The following is a 20,908-nucleotide window of genomic DNA, read 5'->3' on the forward strand; positions in this document are numbered from 1 at the left end:
CAAAACTGCAGAGACTTTCTGGCTGGTAATATTTTATTATGTTTTAAAGGAGCCATGAAGAGAAAACAAAAGTTTGTTTTATTCGAAAGATTAGGTGTTTCATAGTACCCCAAGCGCTTTCCCGGAAGCAAATGATGCTTTATTCACTGATAAATAAGGCAATTTAAGCCAAAATTTTAAATCTCCCGCTAAAATTGAACATTCCGTGACGTGTACAATGGCGTCATAAAGCCGGTCCATGAAACAGATACTTAGTATGTCGACTCCATATAGCACCCACACGCGGGAGTCGATCGAGACGGCGGCCATTTTAAAAATACTAGTAAAACCTAGTGCACCCGCAGCCCTAGTCATGGAATCGCCTGATCCGGAGAACAAAACTCTCGCCGAGGAGCTCGGGCTTGCATTTAACAACCTCACACCACAAAAACGCTCAATGCTTCTAAGTGCACGAGCGGCAAGAGTTGTGGGAAAAGCGGTGGACGTGAAAGCGACCATTCCGCGATAGCCACAACAGACGAACGCCCAGCCGTCGGCACCGCTGCCTCGTCAGCCCCGTCGCGACGGACGAATATAGACTGGTACGTATGTGCCGTATTTTGATTACGGTTAATAATAGTTCAATTTCAGTAGCAGTATCACTTATGCCAGTTGGCCGGTGTCGTGTATGGAAAGCCGTTCGCGCGAGCTCTCTGCTTCGACCAGAAAGATACGAGCGTCAATGCGCGGTGTTTACGGCATTTTTTTCCCCAAGGTCAGAGCGATTTGACGAAGTCGGCAACGAGCGCCAGCATGTTCCAGGAGTGAGCTAACGTAAGGGTCCCTGCCGTAACTGAACAAACTGAAGTTTTCAGTGGTTGTAAACTGGAAACGAGCTCGTAACGACAGCAGCAAACCAACACCATTCGAAACTTACGCGACGACTGGCACTATCTCGTCGCTTCTTGCTGTTCCTTACTCCCCTCGTTTCTATTTTTACCTTTGCTGGTTGGCGATATGACGGCCAACCTCCTGTGAAGGGATTACGATACGAAGCAAGGTCGCGGCTGTGCGTGCTAGAACGGTTCGTTGGCCCCGAAGAGCCTCGAACCCGAAAATTCGTCTGCGCGACGGCGAGATGTCGAGCTCGGCCGGCGCGCTAGTTTCGTACTCATTGGCGCACACGCTTGCGAGTTCGTTCGGACCTTCAACCGTTTACTCCACCGTTCTTTGTCATAAAAAGAATGTGCAGTATGTTTCACGGGCATTTAGCTCGCTATGCAAGCTGTAAGCCCTGCCTAACATGCGTTTGCTTTTGCCGGCCTCCGCCAATCGCAGAGCTTAGCCCATGTGACGGCATAGGTTCTGTTGCGGGAAATGAGCTGGTGGGTCGCATGACCATTCCCGTTTTTCCTAATTATGTAGCTTATTTGAGCGAAGTTTGCGTTATAAGTGGTGTCGTTATGGTTCTAACGAGGCAATCTTTCGAATGAACCAAACTTGTGTTTTCTCTTCATGGCTCCTTTAAGATATTTTATTTTTGTTTGTGCAAGTCAATTATGGTTACAAGAAGATAACTAATCAAACAGAACGACACGAACTTTCTCAATTTCTAGATAATTGTTTGACTGCAGTGAAATTGACAACATTTTTAGGGAACCTAATGCGTCTGTTAACAGCTGCAAAATGTTTTTATTTTGTGCTCATCCCGTATCCTGTGCTTGGCACCTATAGGCTTAGGCTGTACTTACAGGCGTGGTACACATGCGGGCTCCGCGATTAGGCGCTATCTGTCTGTGCTAAGCACACGACGTGTGTGTGATGTTCCACACTGCCCCTCACCGAATGCAAAAGCCTCGACTCCAATGTGAGTGTGATTAATCATACCCGTCACACGGGCACTTTCAATCGTGATTGAGTCGATCAAGATTGAACTCAATCCGGATCTGGCGCTCTACATGGCAGCTTCAATCGCAATCGCGCCTGATCTCACTGGAACTCAATCCCAGTTTTTCTAGCGCAATTGAGGTTTCCAAGCACGATTGGACGGTAGTGGTGATACTCTCGTCCCCGCAAACTAATGGCACAAAAGTTATTCAACTAATGCCAGAAATTTTATCAAGTAACTTGACCCAAATAAGTGTACAGTAACATTTACATAGTTACGTATACTTAACGGTCGTGCAAAGTTACCAGACGCCAGCTGCGAAGTACATTTCTGGCACTGTCTGGCATACATGAGTGCAACCGGTGCAACTTCTCAATCGGAATTCAAACGTGCCATGTAGCAGCGACGGTGCGTCGAGCCCGCTCGAAAAGTCAATTGCGCTTCGCTCCGATCCAGATTGAAAGCGCCCGTGTGACAGGGGTATACGCCTCGAGATTCGCGATCGCTGCGCCGCCTGCCGCCGCTTCTCCGCGGCGTTTGCGGGATTAGCGCTTCGTGGCTGATAGGTGGTCATGCAGTGTTTTGGTTCTCTTCGCTTCTTTTTGCCTTTCCGCGCACTAAACAACTTGTTATGGTGACATCTATAAGCTAACTGCACGTTTAGGGCACTTAAAAAAAACAGCTGCGTCTTGGTAGAGCGCTCTAACGCCAACAAGAGCTACCCGGGGAGGCGGTACCTGCGCGCTTCTTGGCCGCTCTTGCGGGCGTCGGCGACGGCAGCAGCATATCACCGCTGTCACCTTCGAACACGTCAGCACAAGTGATCGCCTCGTTTAGACCTGATATTGGCACTGTAAGAGGTTGGTTCGTTTTGCAGCGCAAACAAATGCGGCTTTTCTTCGAATATGTACGTCGTAGAAAAATATGTTTCGGGGATGTGATAACCCAATAGCTGACAAAAACTTGTGCCTTTTATGGGAATATAAGCCACGCAAAAATGTTAAGTACACTCAAAGCCTGTGCATTGTCAGATATGTGCCCACTCATGCCTTATAGTAAGAACCAAGGTATATGTTAATGAAACCACGGGAAAATGAAAGGTCTGCAAGTCAGGAATAAAAAAGAATAGTCGTAGGGGAATGAAAAAAAAAAATGAGTGCAGCTTCTGAAATGCTAAAGACGTTTGTTTGAGCAAGTTAGTATTCACCAGACCAACTAGATGCGAAATGCACTGATATTTCGCTAGACATGGGGGGGGGGAGGGGGGTGAGGAGGAGGACGCTCAACTATCGTTGTTTACAAATGCGGAGCGAAATCAACGAATGAACGTTTTAGTAACCACACACACAAGCTGCGTGTTCACTTTTCTTTTGTTTTTCGCCTTCAACGAACGGCTGATCACTCGGCGGACGCATTTTTTGGAGAATACAGGGTTGGCAGTTCACAAGCGATACGAGGTGTCGTTGGAAGAGTTGATTGATTGGTTGCAAGGTTTAACGCGCCGACGCAACGGAGACGATGAGGCACGCCGGAGTGGAGGGGTCCGGATTAATTTTGACCACTTGGAGATCCTTAACGTGCGCCGAAATCTCGTACACGCGGGCTCGTTGGAAGAGTGTCGTATCTCATAAGGGTCTCTGATTTCGGTTTATGCTAGATTCTGCAGTCTCCCTGTGTCATATGACGATGTTTCGAAGAAGAGTTTGGTCACGGACGCGGATTATTCTATAAGCCCATCTTCGCGCTTCTCGTGGAGGATAAATGTAACAAATGAATCTTTGCGAGCGCTCACCTCGGGACAAGACGACACAGCATTAAATTTGTCGTCGTGTGCTGACTCCAGAGTGTAATTTTGCATTATCCATCGTACTTCTTTGGTACAATGTTTGTGAAATTTATGCCGCATTGCCTTGTTCATGGTACTGATCAATATCTGATATGTGATATTGGCAGGCGTAACTTGCATGCTGTCAGGTATGAGTGCTCCGCTGGATTTTGTAAGTGCACAAAGTCGATTTACATCATAGTGTGTATGGCCGCAACATGACCATCGGAAGAAACACTGCTTACGGAGACACTGCCACTAAATTTCAGGGCAGCGGAATTGCAATCAGCTGCATGCAAATGCTGGCTTCGGGACGCCGGCCTGTGACACACGCCCGGCGCTCATATAGATCTCACTAAGATCGCGTCATAAACGTTTATACTCTCGTGAACACACCACGCTTGCAAACAGAGTGCCTGCTCCACGTTATTCGGTATTTTGAACGCGGACAAACGGTAAATCGCTGTCTTGAACGAGCCCCAAAAGCAACAGCGACAGGGGGGAGCGAGCCAGGGACTCCCGCGCCTGCTTTCGAAACGGGCCGCTAGGGGGATTTCAGTGGCGCCCCTACAGGCCGCGCTCGAGGCGTATAACGTATCTGTTGACACCACCGTTGAGAATCGGTTGAAACAGGGCAGACGACGCATGCCGTTTTTTTTCTTCTGCAAGGCGCGGGTGCAGTGGCACAAGCCGCGTCATGACTGTGCCGCAGAGGCACGGACATGGCTGTTTCTAGAGTGGCCAGGCGAAGATACTGACAGCTAAACTTTTCAGTGAATACCATCTATATGGCCCCAGTGAAAGCCAATCTACTCTGAACAGGCATGCCTCAAAGCATGCTTGAGAAAGAGGTGCTGCGCAGCGGCCCCACACACCACAATGCCGTAGATGGTGTTGTCGAGGGAGTAGCTGAGGCCGGCCTGCCTTGCCGCATACGTGTACTCGTTCAGCGCATCCGTGAAGAGCCGCACGAACATGTGCGTCATGTTGGTGTGGTGCGGGTCCTGGTAGGCCACAGGGCTGGGAGGAAGGGCAGAGAGCACCAAGTCTCGAGTGAAGCCACAAAACAGGCACTGGAGGCATATCGACGCACAAACAGCATACACGTGAAAAGCAACAGATGAAAAGCAACATGAAAAGCAACACTGTCCATCAAGCAGCTCACTCAAAATTTCCAACCGCTAAGCATGAGGTCGCGGTTTCGATTCCCGGCCGCGGCGGCCGCTTTTCTGATGGAGGCGAAAAGCAAAAACGCCCATGCGTACGAGATTTCGGCGCACATTAAAAATCCCGAGGTGGTCAAAATTAATCCGGAGCCCTCCACTACGGCGCGCCTCATCGCCTGTGTTGTGTCGGTGCGTTAAACCCTACAATCAATCAATCAAAATTTCCAACAGCGGGTATCACGCGCACATACGCTCGCGCCTTGAAAAATTCAGTGCTCTTCCACTCCGTGGAGAAGGATGACCAGTGAAGCTGGGTGCAGTGCAAGGAGTGTACGAAACAAAACACGTTTGCTTGTAATTTGCGATCGAGCGTACTTCTGACACAATTAGCTGAATGCAACTTGGAAGGACTGCAGTTTTACTCGAGCAGACAGACATGAGGCTGTCCATTTTTCTCCCGTGTCAGGCATCTTACTGTCTGTGTAACACACCCACCCAAACCGCTCGAGCCCAGAGGACGGCAGTGTGGTTGCCGTGAGATGTTGGAATCTCCCCCCAGCAGAACAGGTATGTCAATAGTGTCCCCCTCCCCAAATGGATGTGCACAATTGGCAGAGGGGAGATGGATAGCGTGTGGCAAGCAGTGTATATGACTTGGGAAAGAGGTGGTGGCAGCAGGAGAGCAGTATAAAGTGGGGGTGTGACCGTGGCCATGCTTCACTGCACAACACACAATGTGGGAAAGCCAGCATAAAGTTGTCCTCACCTCTAACACGAATGCATTGCTGGGAAGACATTCTAAGACATATACAGAGCACTTAAGACCTTTACTTTTGTGAATTTGCTAAAATACCCTTGCTGTAAAAGCGGCTGATAGTGTGGGAACCTTTGCAGTCCTTATACATCACTTGCGCACGTGTTTGGGTCTAGCACAGCTAGTGGGGGCCGCCAATTTGGCAAGCGGCCTTAGTACAACCTGCATTCCGACTTGCAAAGTGCTTGATCTGTGGTATGATGACGTCTGCTCGCTGTGAAAACGACAATGCTTGTGGGTGCTTTCTGATTGGTCTCTTGTGGAGAAAAATACTTCCTCTACCCCAAGCAGCCGAGCTCAAACATGTGCATCAGATGTTTGGGGACTCTACCTGGTGAAAGAACCAATCGTGGAGGGTACCTGCAGTTGCAAGATAACAGGGCCTAAGCCTACAAACAACTTTGTGATCGATCAAAGTGCTCTGCATCTGCCGTGAGGGACCATCGTACGCTTGCATCTGACTTGTACCGCTTTGGCCACGAAGGCCATCGCACTGCAGATGCACTGCTTGCGCAAGCACTCGAACCCATGCACAAATATTTCTACACTGCCATGTGGCCACTATGTCTCGGCATTTCTCACTCAAGCATAGCTAGTCAAGAATGCATCCTTGAAGCACCACAAGCTTTACTGCAGAGCTTTACAGCAGAGTACATTACAAAATTCCTTTCCCTCACCTTTTGAACTCAAAGTGAAGCACAGCCTTGGGGAGTTTGTACACATGGTCTTGCACAAACCAAACACGTGTAGATTCCGTGTTCTGCAATTACAGAAGGCAGTCTTAGGACGATTAAAACTTTTCCTGAGTGAGTACGCTTACCTTAATCATCACAGGTAGCTGTTCACCCTGAAAAAAAAAAAAAAAAAAAAAAAAAAAGCCAATAAAGAAAGTTCTTGCTATGTCATACTGCCAGAACATGGAATGACAAGCGAGTACACTTGGGTGGAGAATGCTGACAACACTGTTGCTGTGCTACCCCCTAGAGCAGATGCGGACTAAGGAAACAGCCAACAATTTCCCCCCCAAAGACATCTTTGCAGCCGAATGTACTCTGGTCATAACGGAAGCACGGAAGCCATTCCAAGTTAGATCAACTCTGGCACTGGCCGTGGCCAACCAGGAACCCAGCTGGGGAAAAGAAACAAGTGGGCATGCTTTGGGGGCAAGGATTCCCAGCCGAGAAGCTGTTTCAGTGCGAGTGTATAGGGGCACAAAGGTAGCTCTTGTGCTCCCTCATGAGGGGGTGTCAAAGGCAGCCTTAGTAGCGAAGCTTCAGAATCGACATACAGGTGTCCTCTGCACACAAGTAGGCAGTGCTTCAGAATTGTGGACTGCACTTTTCAAGCCTCCAGATTGCTTGCATAGTTGCACACTATTTCAACAATTTTTGGAACTAGTTTTTGGAACCAAGAGTGAGCATTTCCCCCATGTTGCCATGTTTACCTTCATAAAAAATGTGCACATCCCAGGGCAGGGAGCAGCCCACCCAGCTTTATTTGGTCTCAAAAGCAAAAAAATGTTTAGAAATACAGAAGTTTTCTTTTTTCTGTAAATTTGCAGCCAAAATAGCACTGAACAAAACAATCAACCCACCTCTGGTTCGCATGAATACAGGTCAAAGTTGCTTGGGATGAACTCGTTGCGAGGGGGCAACTTGAGGTTCTCATGAGTCCCGGCTTGCTTCCATTCCTGTGCACACAATGCAGTTGCTCCCCTAAGCCTTCCTCAAATGTCAAACTTAGGCAAGTAAAGTCAAATATTACAAAGGAATGCACAGAGTTACCGTACTCACCCGATTCTAACGTGCACTTTTTTTCCGGAACAAAAGAGCGAAAAATCGCATGCGCGTTAGAATCGGATGCAAAACTGAAACTGCTGAAACAGCGGAAATTCCGCCCCACCCATCGCCATCTCAAGATGGCACCAAAGCCTTTGGCAACGATTTTTCGGACGGAGAAAGCCCAGGCACCTAGGCTCTTCCATCGGCGTTCACACAAATCGTCAAATCGTTCCACTTGTGCGCTTGACAACAGCAATGGCAGCAGCGGCAACGACGGTGCGCTGCTTCCACGAATGGCTTACGCGCTGCACTCGCGCGTTCAAAACGAGCGGTCGGCTGAAGCGTGCGCCTCTGGAGAAGCTCGCGGGATGGGCGTGTGAGGCGTGAGCCAGGATCCCATCGACCACGGTTGAACGTTCGTTCAGAAGTGTGGCATCGCGAATGCGCTCGACGGCACCGAGGACGAGATGTGGTCGGCAGAAAGCGACAAGGAGCACGATGAGCGAGATTACTTCGGGAAATAAATCGGCCGTTTCTCTCGCATTCATTTTTCTGGGCAGCAAAGTTGCGTGCGCGGTACAATCGGAGATGCAAGTTTTCTTTTTTTTTTTTTTTTCCCAGGATTATCGGGTGCGCGTTAGAACCGGGTAAGTACGGTAGTTAACCATTAGCAGTAATACAAGATTGACTGACGAGCAAGTTTCATTAACACTGGACACAAATCAACAGCAGTTAGTGGCCATGGTGTCATTTCTTTTATGTACTACTGTCTAGAAGTGGAAAAGAAGAAGACGGCGAAAAGACTGGTGAGTGTGCGCCAGGAATAAGGGGCCAGATCCACAAAGTGTGTGATGGCGGAGGAGGTGACAGGTGGTGGAGCGGGGAAGGAGTTGAAGCATGACGTGCGTCCCAAAGGCATTGGACCTGTCAGCGCTAGGGTCAGCGCTACATAATCGCCGAGGTGTTTTTACGGAAATGGTAAAGCTCTGACGCACTTCTCTTAGCAACTTTATTGTGTGGAGTTTCAACTTTTAAAATACTATCTGTTGCAGTTTTTTCCCGCATAATGAACCCTCCCCCCAAATTCATGCCGAATTTTCTGGAAAAAAAGTGGGTTCATTACGCGAGTAAATACGGTAGTTATGGGAAATGAAGATTTGTTCGTTATAGCCAGGATTTCATTAAAACCAGGTTCACTATAAGTGAGCTATACTATTTTGGGGTTTTGTACATTGTATTTCCCTTAGTGTATGTAATTCTTTTGTCATTATGAACTCTTTCATGTGTGAACAAGCCTTCTCCTGATCATTCCAAGTGCGGCGAGACACGTGACAACTACAGTCAATTGCGACTACAGTCTGCCCAAGGGCAAGTAACGAAAAAAGGGCTCCTATGCTGACTGTGAATACTATTAGACAACCCAGCAGAAGAAAAACAGGCCTACCTGCATGACCTTGTCAGGTATATGCTCCAGCTTGTACATCGTGCCATACCATTTCTCAACGGTATCAGTCTGTCCCATGAAGCACTTGGCAACCACGGCAATCCTAAAGACATGCAACAATTCATGTTTAATACCATGTTGGTGCAGCATTAAGAACTGTTGTGTTTTACCACTGGTCGGCAACTTTTGCCTAGTTTTGTTTTTGAATACGGCAATCCTGGCGCCACAGCCTGACGCCGCAGCCTGGCCTTCGTTTCACTTTCGCCCAGTTTCTCAAGTCCGCTCACCAACGCCCAACTGCCCGAAAAACCGCGTCGGAACGTGTTTTGCTTTTTTTCTTGCTGGCCTCTGCGCTGAGCCATGACTTGGCGCCCAGACACTTGCTGTCTGTCCCAATCTAGGTGCTTTGCTGTGGCGAACATTTGGGCGGGTGGCAACTCCTACGTCTATTGAAGCAAGGACCGGCGTTTGCAAAGTTTGGTTGTTGTAGTGGACAATTCTGAACCCGCCGCTCTCTGCAAGATGGGGCAACAGAGAAATGTTCACCATTTGTCTTGGAAGGCTAAGTGGAGCCCGGGGAGGAGCAGGAACACCTCGAAGTTTCTTGCCTCCCAAAGATGACAGGTAAGCAACCGCTCTCAAGAATCCCCTCGCTCATACAGTGAATTGTGGCTCCATGTGCTAGTGGTAATTGAGGCATGCTGACTTATGCTGTCGTAGAAGCTGTAATTTAAAGGAGACCTCGAAATTTGTGTATCAGTTTATCACAACTAATCAATCGTCACAAGCAGCTGGTAATGAAACACGAGACGTCTGCCTAATGAATACGCTCAAGCTTATCCTGTTTTTCTGGTTCCCCTGCCCCATTTTTAGTGGACAGACAGCAAGTGCCCGGATGCCAAGTCATGGACGACCAGGGACCCCAATGGAAGTGAACTACCACCAGTGGTTATCATTGTTTGTTAGAAGGATGCAGTGTGGCGTTACGCCTGTTAGACGAGCAACGCAAGAAAAGCCGTGATGCTAAAATCTCTATATCATATATACCATCCAACCGATGTAGTAATGAACCTTGAATAAAAAAAGAAACAAACATTCTCGTAATACTAGAACATATAAACAAACACAAAACTTTGACACGTATAAGCATCTCAACCTGCGTGTTATATTCTTTTCATTATTTAAAAAAACATACCAATCACAAGGCTGCGCAAGATGCGATTCCAAAGTGCCAACCGTCGCGGCCACCGTTCACTCGTGTTTTTCGCCGCTTGCGGCGCAAAACGTGGGCGCGCGGCAGCTGCAAGGCCGGCATTGCAACCCCTCACCGACCAACTGAAAAAATGACGTCACGACCACGAGCAGCGTCACACAACCCCCTTGCCCCCTTCTCCAGTCGTTGCCACGACGACTAATGCCTGGGGACCGCCAGGACACACCAGGGGAGGATTTGGTGCCGCTGTACGTGGGACAATGGTGGATGCTACAGAGCCCCCCAGTGGCTTTACTGGCCTGCTATAACGTACCGTACAGTGCATACTGTTTGACTTGTGTCACGTTTCGGGCAATGCTTTCCACAACACACCTGTTGCAAGGGGGAAAACTGTAAAATTCTGCTTTCCCCGAGGGAAGCGAGAAAAGAACTCCTACTCTCTAGAAAGCAGAAGGGAAAGCTTGGTGCTGCTGTAAATTTTCTTGCTTTACACTCACCAATACGCACCAGCTCTGAGAGAGTAACAATGCCAAAGCTCTTTTCCTGACACTGTGATGATGATGTTAGGTTTTCTTGGCGCAAGGGCATCAAGGCCAAAGAGCGCCAGTACTATGGTGAGGATTATTCAAGTGGGAATATAAAGTACAAAATATATAATAAAAGGTATCTCAAATTTCTGTTAAAAAAAGAATTGGTGTAGAGGGCCAAGTAAAAACAATTGTCACTATGTCAGGATTTTTCTACGTGCACCCCTTGCCACCGTCTTTGCGGTAGCAGTGAGAGGCCCTACCGGGTTCTAGCGTGCGATGGTGGCTCGGCTCACGGGTGATATGACACATACCTTAAAAAATCTACGCCTGAGAGGTACTTAAAAACACGGTTAACAGAGAAAAATGGCTCGTCTGATAAAAACAGCAATGGGTGTTGAGGGATCATACGTGTGTACAATTCTAGAAAATGAAGCTTTCTTTGCGGTTCAAGTAGTTTGCATTCTACTAGTACGTGAGTGACTGATAGCGACCCTCCACACCTCAAGCAGCGTGGCTGTTCTGTTCCTTTCAATAGGTACGCATGTGTAGCATGTGTATGGCCTATGCGCAGTCTACAGAGAGTAACCTCTGTGATCCTGTCCCGTTTCTCAGGGATCGATCTACCTAACTTGGGTTTTACCATGTGCAATTTGTTTGCTGTTTGCCTATTCCAATCTTCCTGCCATTGGTCGCGCAGCCTCTTACGTACGTACGCTTTAAGATCCTCGTACGGGACGCTTTGAATATCTAGGTCACTCCGAAGAGCTGCAGTTACAGCATTCCTGTCTGCTTGCTCATTTCCGGCTATGCCGCAGTGACCTGGGACCCAACAGACTGTGATTTCAAGTTTTTGTTTGTGGGCTGAGCACAGTAGTTTTAGCAATTGATTAAAGACTGGATTTTTTTTGTAACTTTCCTGATGCTAAAGCCTGCACAGCACTTTGAGAATCAGTGAATATCACTGACTTTTGGACATTGTTCTGAATAATATACTCTACAGCCAATACAAGGCCGTGTGTTTCAGCAGTGAATGTAGATGTGGCTTTAGGCATAGTCTTTGACGTGGAAAAGTTTGGACCATGAGCAGCACATGATACTGCACCAGTTGACTTGGAAGCATCTGTGTAGAACTCAGATGCTCTGTACTTGTTCTGCAAAAGCAAAAAATGCTGCATAATTAATTGCTTTGGAGCGGTTCTTTTGTCAATCTTCATAAAAGAGAGATCACAAGAGATAGGGCACAGATCCCATGGAGGGACAAGGTCAGCAAAGCTGGTTTTCTGAGCGTCAGTGAAGGATATTCCCAGGCCTTCGGCCAGTGCCCTCACCGACAGAAGAAATGGCTCAGCCATGGCAGGTCGCTTTTCAAAAAGCTTGATTGCCTGGTTACCTAGAGTGCTGTTAGGGTGTCCGGTCAAAGATGTCACTTTTAGAGCATAATTCAACCCAGTGTACTTCCGCTGTGTTTCAAGAGACCACTGATTGGCTTCCACATACAGGCTTAAAACAGGGCTTGTTCGGAAAGCGCCTGTAGCCAGACGAAGGCCAAGATGGTAGACAGGGTCTAGCATCTTTAGTGCTGTTCTCGCGGCGGATTGATAAACAAGACACCCATAGTCGATGCGGGACCTCACAAGGCTATTGAATAAGGCCAATAGGCACTTTGTGTCAGTACCCCAAGACTGGTGTGAGAGGACTTTCAGGATCCTGACTGTATCCAAACATTTAACTCTAAGGCGTTTGAGGTGTGCAATGAATGAAAGTTTGTCATCAAGCACAACCCCAAGGAACTTGTGCTCCTTTTTTACCGCTATGGGTGTTTCATTGAGTGTAATAACGGGATCTGGGCGGATACCACGCTGCTTAGAGAAGACCACACACGTGCTTTTTTCTGGGTTAAAACAGAAGCCATTCTCATCTGCCCATTTTGTAAGTTTGTTTGCAGCTAGTTGGATTTGCCTCTCACAAATGGACATATTACATGATTTAAAGGCAATGTGCACATCATCAACATATAGTGAGTAGGATATGGAGTGAGGCAGTGCAGTTCCTAAGGAATTCATTTTAACAATAAAAAGGGTGCAGCTAAGCACACCACCCTGCGGCACTCCATTTTCTTGGACGAACATCTTTTCGAGAGGACGTTTCCAACCCTAACCTGAAAGGTGCGCTCCGAAAGGTAATCTTTCAAACTGTTCAGCATGTTTCCACAAACTCCAAGGCGGCGCAGATCACAAAGAATACCATAACGCCAGGCTGTGTCATAAGCTTTCTGGAGGTCAAAGAAAACTGATAAATAATGCTGCTTATGAACAAATGCATCCCTGATGTAGGATTCAATAGCCACTAGGTGGTCTGCTGTAGATCTACCAGAGCGAAAACCCGCCTGGCGATTGTCTATAATACCATGGTACTCAAGAAAGTAGATAAGGCGACGGTTAATCATTTTTTCGAAGACCTTGCATAAGCAACTGGTCAAAGCGACCGGTCTAAAACTAGTTGCAAGTGATGGATCTTTCCCCTCCTTTAGAATCGGCACCACAATAGCTTCTTTCCACACTTTTGGAAACCGCCCTGCACGCCAGATCTTGTTAAACAACAGTAAGAGCGCTACTAGCGTGCTGTGGTGCAGGTGCTTAGTCATGGTATATGTTATTCGGTCTCGCCCTGGTGATGATTTACCACAAGTAGTGAGCGCAACTTTAAGCTCCTGCATAGTGAAGGGGCAATTATACCCTACCTCAGACTGCCGTTTGTCATGTACGATCTTCCGTTCCTCTGCATTCTTGTGTATCAGGAAGTTATTTGAATAGTGAGCTGAGCTTGATACATACTCAAAATGCTTGCCTAGGGCATTCGCTTGGTCTTGTAAAGTGTCTCCACTTGTGCTGACCAAAGGGTGCGTAAGAGTGTTACTTCCTCGGAGTGCTTTGATTCTCCTCCATACTTTCCGCGTGTCAGTATATGATGTGATTGATGACACAAAACGATTCCAGCTTTCTCTTTTCGCAATACGCCGTACCCTTCTGCCATTGGCCTTTGCCCGCTTGAAAAGTACCAAGTTTTCAGACGTTGGGCACCTACGCAAGACACCCCATGCCTTATTCTGTTCCTTACGGGCCTGCCTGCAATCATCATTCCACCAAGGTTTTGGCTTAGTAACCCTACTAGAAGAAGCCTGGGGGATGGACTTCAGCGCAGCTTCAATTATATGGGTGGTCAGAGTCTCAGCAGCTTCGTCAATACCAAGGTTGTCTATAAGTGTATAGTGACACTCAGAGAGCTCTTTGAATTTTTTCCAGTCTGCGGCCTCCTCCTTGAACTTTTGTGGGCATGGAGTGTTGTCTTGTTTATTGTCTAAAAGCTTGAGGCTTACTGGAAAGTGGTCACTTCCGTACAGGTTATTAATGACCTTCCACTGGAGTGCTGGAAACAGAACTGGAGAGGCTATGGCGAGATCTATGCAGGAGTACGTGGCATGTGTTGTGTTATAGTATGTTGGGTCTTTCTTGTTAAGTATGCACGCTCCAGATGATAACAGGAACTTTTCAAAGAGGCGTCCTCTAACATCCGTGCGTGCAGAACCCCAGAGTGGGTGGTGAGCATTACAATCCCCAACTAGCAGATACGGCTCTGGCAGCTGATCAACTAATGTTTCAAACTCCATACTGGAGAGCCCGTGGTCTGGAGGTATGTACAGTGAGCATACTGTTACCAGTTTATTTAAGATAATGGCTCGTATGGCTACAGCCTCTAAAGTGGTCTGTAGCGGTAAGAACTGGCATGGCACTGATTTTTGCACGATAATCGCAACTCCTCCAGAGGGGTGCATGCAGCCATCTCTGTCTTTCCTAAATACTGAGTAGTTCTTTAAGAAGTTTGTTTGGTTCGTCCTCAAGTGTGCCTCCTGGAGACACATAATACCGTAATTACCCGATTCTAACGCGCACCTTTTTTCCGCAAAATTAGGCCGAAAAATCGCATGCGCGTTAGAATCGAATACGAAACCAAAACTGCCCAAACAGCTGAAATTTCGTTCCACCCATCGCCATCGCCATCTCAAGATGGCGCCAAAGCTTTTATCAACGTTTTTAGATTGGGTAATCTAAAAACGTTGGCTTTTAGCAACAGTTTTTCGGATCTAGGCGCCTAGACTTTTCTTTCGGCGTTCACAGAAATCCTCAAATTATTCCACTTGCGTGCTTGATAACAGCAATGACAGCAGCGGCAACGAAGGTTCGCCGCTTCCGCGGCTTACGAGCGGCTCCAACGCGTTCACAACGAGCGGTTGGCTGAAGCGTATGCCTCTGGAGAAGCTCTCGGGATGGGCATGCGAGGCGTGGGCCACGACCCCATCGAACATGGTTGAACGTTCGTTCAGAAGTGTGGCATCGCGAACGCGCTTGACGGAACCGAGGACGAGATGTCGTGGTCAGCGGAAGGCGACAAGGAGCTCTCGGAGAGCGACGAGGAGTGAGATGAGTGAGATTACTTCGGGGAATAAATCGCCCGTTTCTCTCGCATTCGTTTTTCTTGCTGACAAAGTCCCTTGCACGTTACAAACGGAGGTGCAAGTTTTTTCGGTTTTTTGCCTGGAAAATCGGGTGCGCGTTAGAATCGGGGGCGCGTTAGAATCGGGTAATTACGGTACTTATTTGGTGTTGTGACAGCAATTCATAGATATCGTCCAAGTTTTTCAGGAGGCCTCTGCAGTTCCATTGGACTACATTATCAGTTACCATCAGCTTATGCTGAACAAGGATTAAGGAAGTGCCATGCTGTCACCCTCCCAGGCTCAAGACACCTTCCCAGGAGCCGTGACCCTAGGTGTCTTTTGCTTTGAACGGTCAAGCGACGTGCCGCGCCCTATCGGAGTACCGCGCAATGGAGGGCTTGGCGTTGTGTCCATGGCTTCTTGCGAAGCCTCGTCAGCAGGGCTAGGCTGGCTGGTTGCGGCAGCCTTCCTCTCAGCAGGGACCGGCACTGCAGTGCCAGCAAGGGGCCTAGCGTTGGCATCAAGGGGTGCTGGGGCAGCCCTTGACGCTTCTTTTGTGGCATGTGCAGTGGCCTTAGCCACCGGCACTGAAGGGGCTTGGGGTGTCCCTTGGGGCCTCACTGGGAGGGTTCCAAGGGGAACTCGAACCGAGTGTAGCGCCGCCCCCCGTCGCGCTACATCGGCAAAGCTAGTGTGTGTCAGGAAAAGTCTCTGTCGTGCTTCCCTAAAGGTAATGTTTTCCTTATACTTCACAGCAATTATTTCTTTTTCTTTCTTCCATTGTGGGCACAACCGCGAGTATGCGGCGTGCTCTCCCTTGCAGTTTACACAGTGTAGTGGAGCTTCACAGGTGTCAGACGAGTGGTCGGGGAGGCTACACTTTGGACATGCTGCCTTGCCTCGGCAGCTCAATGAACCATGGCCAAATCTTTGGCATTAATAGCTGCGTCGGGGGTTTGGAATATACAAGCGGACAGGGATTTTAACGTAGCCTGCCTCAACAGACTCGGGCAGTACACTGGTCGAGAATGTGAGGATTACATGCTTGGTCGAAATTTCCTTCCCATCTCTACGTATTTTGATTCGTTGAACATTCACAACATTCTGGCCCTCGAACCCTTCCAGGAGTTCTTGCTCAGACAAGTTCAGAAAGTCTTCATCAGAGATAACACCTCTGGTAGTGTTCATGGATCGGTGGGGACTGATGCTCACAGGATTGTCACCAACAGTGGTTATTTTCGTCAACTTGGCACAATGAGCTGCGTCTTGTACTTCTAAGAGAAGGTCACCGCTTCCCAACTTGCTTACTTTATAGCCGCTGCCTAGTTCATTTGTTAGAACTTTGGCTACCAAGAATGGTGACAGACGTCTCATTGACATGCCTTCTTTTTCACAGCGCATGACGTGGAACTTTAGGAAATTTTCTGACTTTTTAGGAGTGAAAAACTGCTGGACTGCTTCGTTGCGCCCCCGTTTCGGAGGACGATCATGGGATGCAGAAAATCTTGTTGCCATAACAAGTGAAATCAATTCAGCAGCTATGCTGGCCGCCCACCACCGAGCCCAACCTGGGAACGCACTAGATGCGCGTTAGCCATACATAGCTGCTATAACCCTGTTTAAGTCCTCAAGGTTGATTCCTTACCCAGGGTTAGCCCTCGCCGCCTGGAAATGTGTGGAAATGAGGAAAAGAAGAGATGACAGGACAGGGGTAGCAAAGAAGACAGGAAGGTGAAAGAGCTAAGAAGGAGGCAGGAAAAGGCGACTGGCTGGTTCCCTTCGGGCGGGTCAGACCGGGGGCACCGTCTGCGAGAAGCAGGGGCCAAAGTGGCGTGTTGCCTCTACCGGGGGGCCGTGAAGGTCCAAAACAACCCCGGCTTTGGCTCAGCCACCAGGATTCCCCTTTCCCCGGACACGGCTCAGCCACGCACAGCCGGGGCGTGGGTGGGTCCAACCCACATGTGCTCGGGTCCGTGGTGTTGCAAGACACCAAGTGCCTACGACAGTAGGCACCCCTGCGGAGCTCGGGACCGTGGTGGCGCTACTCACCAAAACACCGTGAGTACACAAGGTGCCCCCTGCGGGGATCCTGACACTGTGGTTGCAAGCCCAGTATATTAGGGCTGCACAACCAGCCACTGGCTTTCTTTGAAGAAAAAACACGCTAGCAGCACTTCTTGAGTCAGAGAAGCTCGGGTGAGCAAGACCGGCACCTTGTGCATGTGGTGTGCACAGACTTTTTGGCTCCCGACAGAAATGAAAGTACCCGGAGGAGGCACCCTATTGCAAATGAAGAAACAAGGAAGGCCCCAACGGTGAAACTAAAAATGAAATTGCCTTCATTGTAAATGCCAGTCCAGGTATTGTTCACGATGTTGAAGTGCTGGGCAAGGTCGAAATTGGTGGTCTCAGGATGGTGAAGAAAGAAATTTAGACCTCAGAAGGGAAAAGGCGAAACAGCTGCTCCTTTTACCTTCTCGTTCTTCAGTGGCAGGGCAGGTGCACTTACGTGCGATAGCTTTTCCAACCCCTGATCAATACAAAATATCGGAGGTTCCCCAGGCACAGAAAAATTCAGCTTAGTAGTCTGCTATTGTTTGTGACATGACCAACTTCATAGTACACTGTGGAAGGTAGAAAACTTGCGTTCGATGCCCTAGCGAATCCTACACGGTCAGGTGCAAAATAAAAGGCACGATTTGATTGAAGATCTCACAGTCTTGAGCAAAAGGTCTCGGGCACAAACAGTGATAGAATTGAAACTGAGAAAGCAATGGTGGAGCTTGGCATCAAGCACCCCGGGACAAGTAATTAAAGCAACACCCCAATGTGGTGCTACAGAACCCCCTTTCTTCTCAAAACGAAAATTTGCAAGTACATTGGCCGCACTATTGGGTACTCTCCTCTGAAAGAGGAAGACATTTCCTCTTCACTGAGCACGAGGTCAAGCACATGCTGCAGCTTCATTATAAGCTACAACTTTCTCGGTAATTGTAATAGTCTCAGAACACTTAATGCAAACATTTCAAGCACTGGGAGCTATTCTTCCTTGAAAAATGAATCGTTATGGTTCTGATTCTGCAGCAAACCTGGGAAATTGTGTTAATTTTTTTGCAGGCATTGAAGTTTCATGCTAGCGAGGAAGGACAACTCCGATCCTTTGGCAGGGTAATGTTGCTTATCTCTTCAGTCCTCATCCTGTTTACTCAGAGTTTTCATAAATGCAAACATTATCATTGCCTGCATATTCCCCACCCTTTCTTCTTATTTTTATGCAGTTTTTTTTGCTGCACATTCTATGTCTGTAGAGTTTCAACGTATTGCACGCAGCAGCCCATACACACCCCCTGGTCTAAATCTCATGAGCAAAGACTAGCCCTGCCAAACAATGGCCCCAAGTAGCTCCTACACCGAAATGCAGCTTCTTTAGAGAAAAGCACCTACCGGACGTTGTCTGGCCGCAAGTAGCCCAATAAATCCTTAATCAAGTCAGGTCGGTACTCCTCTAACATATAGGGCCCCGCTAGAACATCTTCGAACGGGAACATCTGAAAGAGGCAACACAGACTCTTCACACATGGACAAAAAACTACATGACCAGGCATCGATTAGAAGTGTTTAGGCAAACTTGGCATGTACACATTATACAATTAGGTGACCTCTGAATTATGACAAGTTTAACGCAAACTGCACAGAATTAGGTTGATAAAAAAAATGAAAATCATTTCGCAAGTAGCAGCGCCTGCACAGGGGCCGTGCTGCTTGGTTGTCCTTGTTATTTTCTTTCTCACTTAAGTTAGTTTAGTGACCACTCCAGGATCAACAGACACATGCTGAGCTTGGTGTTGCCTGCACTGTTGTTCAGCAGCTTGAGCACGACACTGAAGCAGTGTTCCCACGAGAGAGCCTTGTGGCGCAGCAATCCGAGCCCGATTGTGACATCACTGCAGGCAGGCCTCTGCTTGGCCTCAAACAAAAGATGCGGCTGCTGGAGAGGCACCAGTGTTAACCGACCACACTGGTTGCCAATCTCTACACCAGAGAAGAGCTGCCGTAGCATGGGAAATCCGCCTTTTTCACTGCGGTGTGGCGCCCTCTTGAGGTAGCGACGGAAAGCAGATCGGAGGTTAAGGTTAGCGCGGTGCGTCGTGGTTGTTGCCTTCGGCGTGAGCGCGTTGTTTTTTGACGTTCGAAGAGAAGGTAGCTTTCCGTCTCACGTAGTCGCTTTTTTTAAATCTTACACTTCCCCTGACGACTGCAACTGCATCAGCATGCAATCGCCAGGGGAACAATTCATTCCGGGAGGCTTTCTTGCCGTTACCAACGGCTGGACGGACTTGGCCCGGTCGGCTACCCATAATACCCTAGTTACATGGGCGCAGTTAACCACGGTTAAGCGAACTGCGGTTTGGCAAAACCGCAGTTTGCTGCGTTACACGGCAGGCGAAACTGCGGTTACCCTGCTAACCATGGTTAACTCTTTCATGACGGCGCCATAGGCAATCGGAAGCCGGCGTCCGATGATTTCTAATCTCCCGCAAAATCTGAAACCCGCGCTCCACAGACAACTATCGCCATCTGGTGTGTTCATTGGCAATTTCTCTTCCAATTTCCATTTCGTTTGTTTATGTGTCTCGTGTGGTGGCGGTGTAGCAAGAGAAATTTGAACCGAAGGTAGAGGGGAGCAGGAGAAAAAATGGCGTCGGGTTCGCGCCGCGCTTAGCACAGTCGGACTGCTGTAGCAAGCACTTCGGCAGCTCCTGCTGTCAATTTTTCTGATTCCAGCAGCAGTGAGGGGTGAAGCAATGGTGTGGGATCTTCAGATTTCAGTTCGGACGACGAAGCTCCGGTTCAGGTGCCTTGCACTTCAACAAGCGCTGGCAGGTAATTTCGTTGTGACTCTGCGCTGTATTTATAAACAAAACGTGCTTCTTATCTGACGACTGCGGTTTTGATTTTGTGTCTAGGGTCTCGACAACGTACGGCCAGGATATTTTGACCAAATGCACCACGCCATATCGCGCTATTGCCTTCAAGATAACCTGGCGCTCGTGTCAGATTAGCGCTGCAGGGTTCAGGTGCGTCGCTTCTCGAGAGCGCTGGATTTTTTTCTTGTTTTTTATTACCGAACTGATAAGGATTTGGTGCGAGAACACAAAAGAGTATACTTGGATGTGCATTTTACAGAGACTCACTCACCCTTAAGTGCTTTCGCGGCGTAGTACAGCCGTCAGTTCCGCTAGGTTGACGGGCCCTCAAAAATTGAAAACGTGGTGTACACTGTTGATTTATATATTGAATCATAGCCAAGGAACGTAGGAACAATTTGTATATCATAAAATTCCTGAAATAATTTTTAGTCTCGGTAAAATTGCCGATTTGTGTTTTCCGTATACTTTTCTTGGGGGCTTTTTTCTGATTACTTGACGAATAAACTGTAAGTAATTGTACCTTTAACAAAACTGCTGCTTTGTGTTTGGAAGAGCAATCTATAAGCTACAATTTCATGCATAGCAAGGCTAAGTGTGTCCAGTAGCTCAAGAGAAAAAAAAAAACGTGTTGTGGAAGCACTCACAATCGGCCGTTTTTCCGCCGTGACGAAAGAGTTCACGCAAACTGAGCTTGGCCACCTCAGTTCAGTCACGCTAACCGCAGTTGCTGCACCCACAAAGCTCAAAATCGCGCAAGTCAGTTCGGACGCAAGTAAAAAAACGGCGTTTGGAAGAGACGAAGGTTCTCAAATAGCGGGCGCCCCAATGCTGCCCCCAAGAGG

At 48.2% G+C, this 20,908-nt stretch overlaps 1 protein-coding gene across 2 annotated transcripts in view; it reads right to left on the minus strand.

Annotated features, from left to right (window-relative positions):
* Ide (Insulin degrading metalloproteinase) overlaps nt 1-20,908 on the minus strand; it is a 99,187-nt gene that overhangs the window by 38,985 nt on the left and 39,294 nt on the right. For both annotated transcript variants that reach the window (XM_077688252.1, XM_077688251.1), the window contains exons 12-17: nt 18,580-18,683; nt 8,898-9,000; nt 7,267-7,362; nt 6,493-6,519; nt 6,350-6,432; nt 4,568-4,712 (exon numbers count right to left, since the gene is read on the minus strand). In XM_077688252.1, the coding sequence (XP_077544378.1) occupies nt 4,568-4,712; nt 6,350-6,432; nt 6,493-6,519; nt 7,267-7,362; nt 8,898-9,000; nt 18,580-18,683 (558 nt within the window). The remainder of the gene's footprint in view (nt 1-4,567; nt 4,713-6,349; nt 6,433-6,492; nt 6,520-7,266; nt 7,363-8,897; nt 9,001-18,579; nt 18,684-20,908) is intronic.

The sequence above is a fragment of the Haemaphysalis longicornis genome, unplaced genomic scaffold, assembly GCF_048455015.1.
Source record: "Haemaphysalis longicornis isolate Haplotype H1 unplaced genomic scaffold, Haemaphysalis longicornis Haplotype H1 scaffold_1, whole genome shotgun sequence".
NCBI classification, from domain to species: domain Eukaryota; kingdom Metazoa; phylum Arthropoda; class Arachnida; order Ixodida; family Ixodidae; genus Haemaphysalis; species Haemaphysalis longicornis.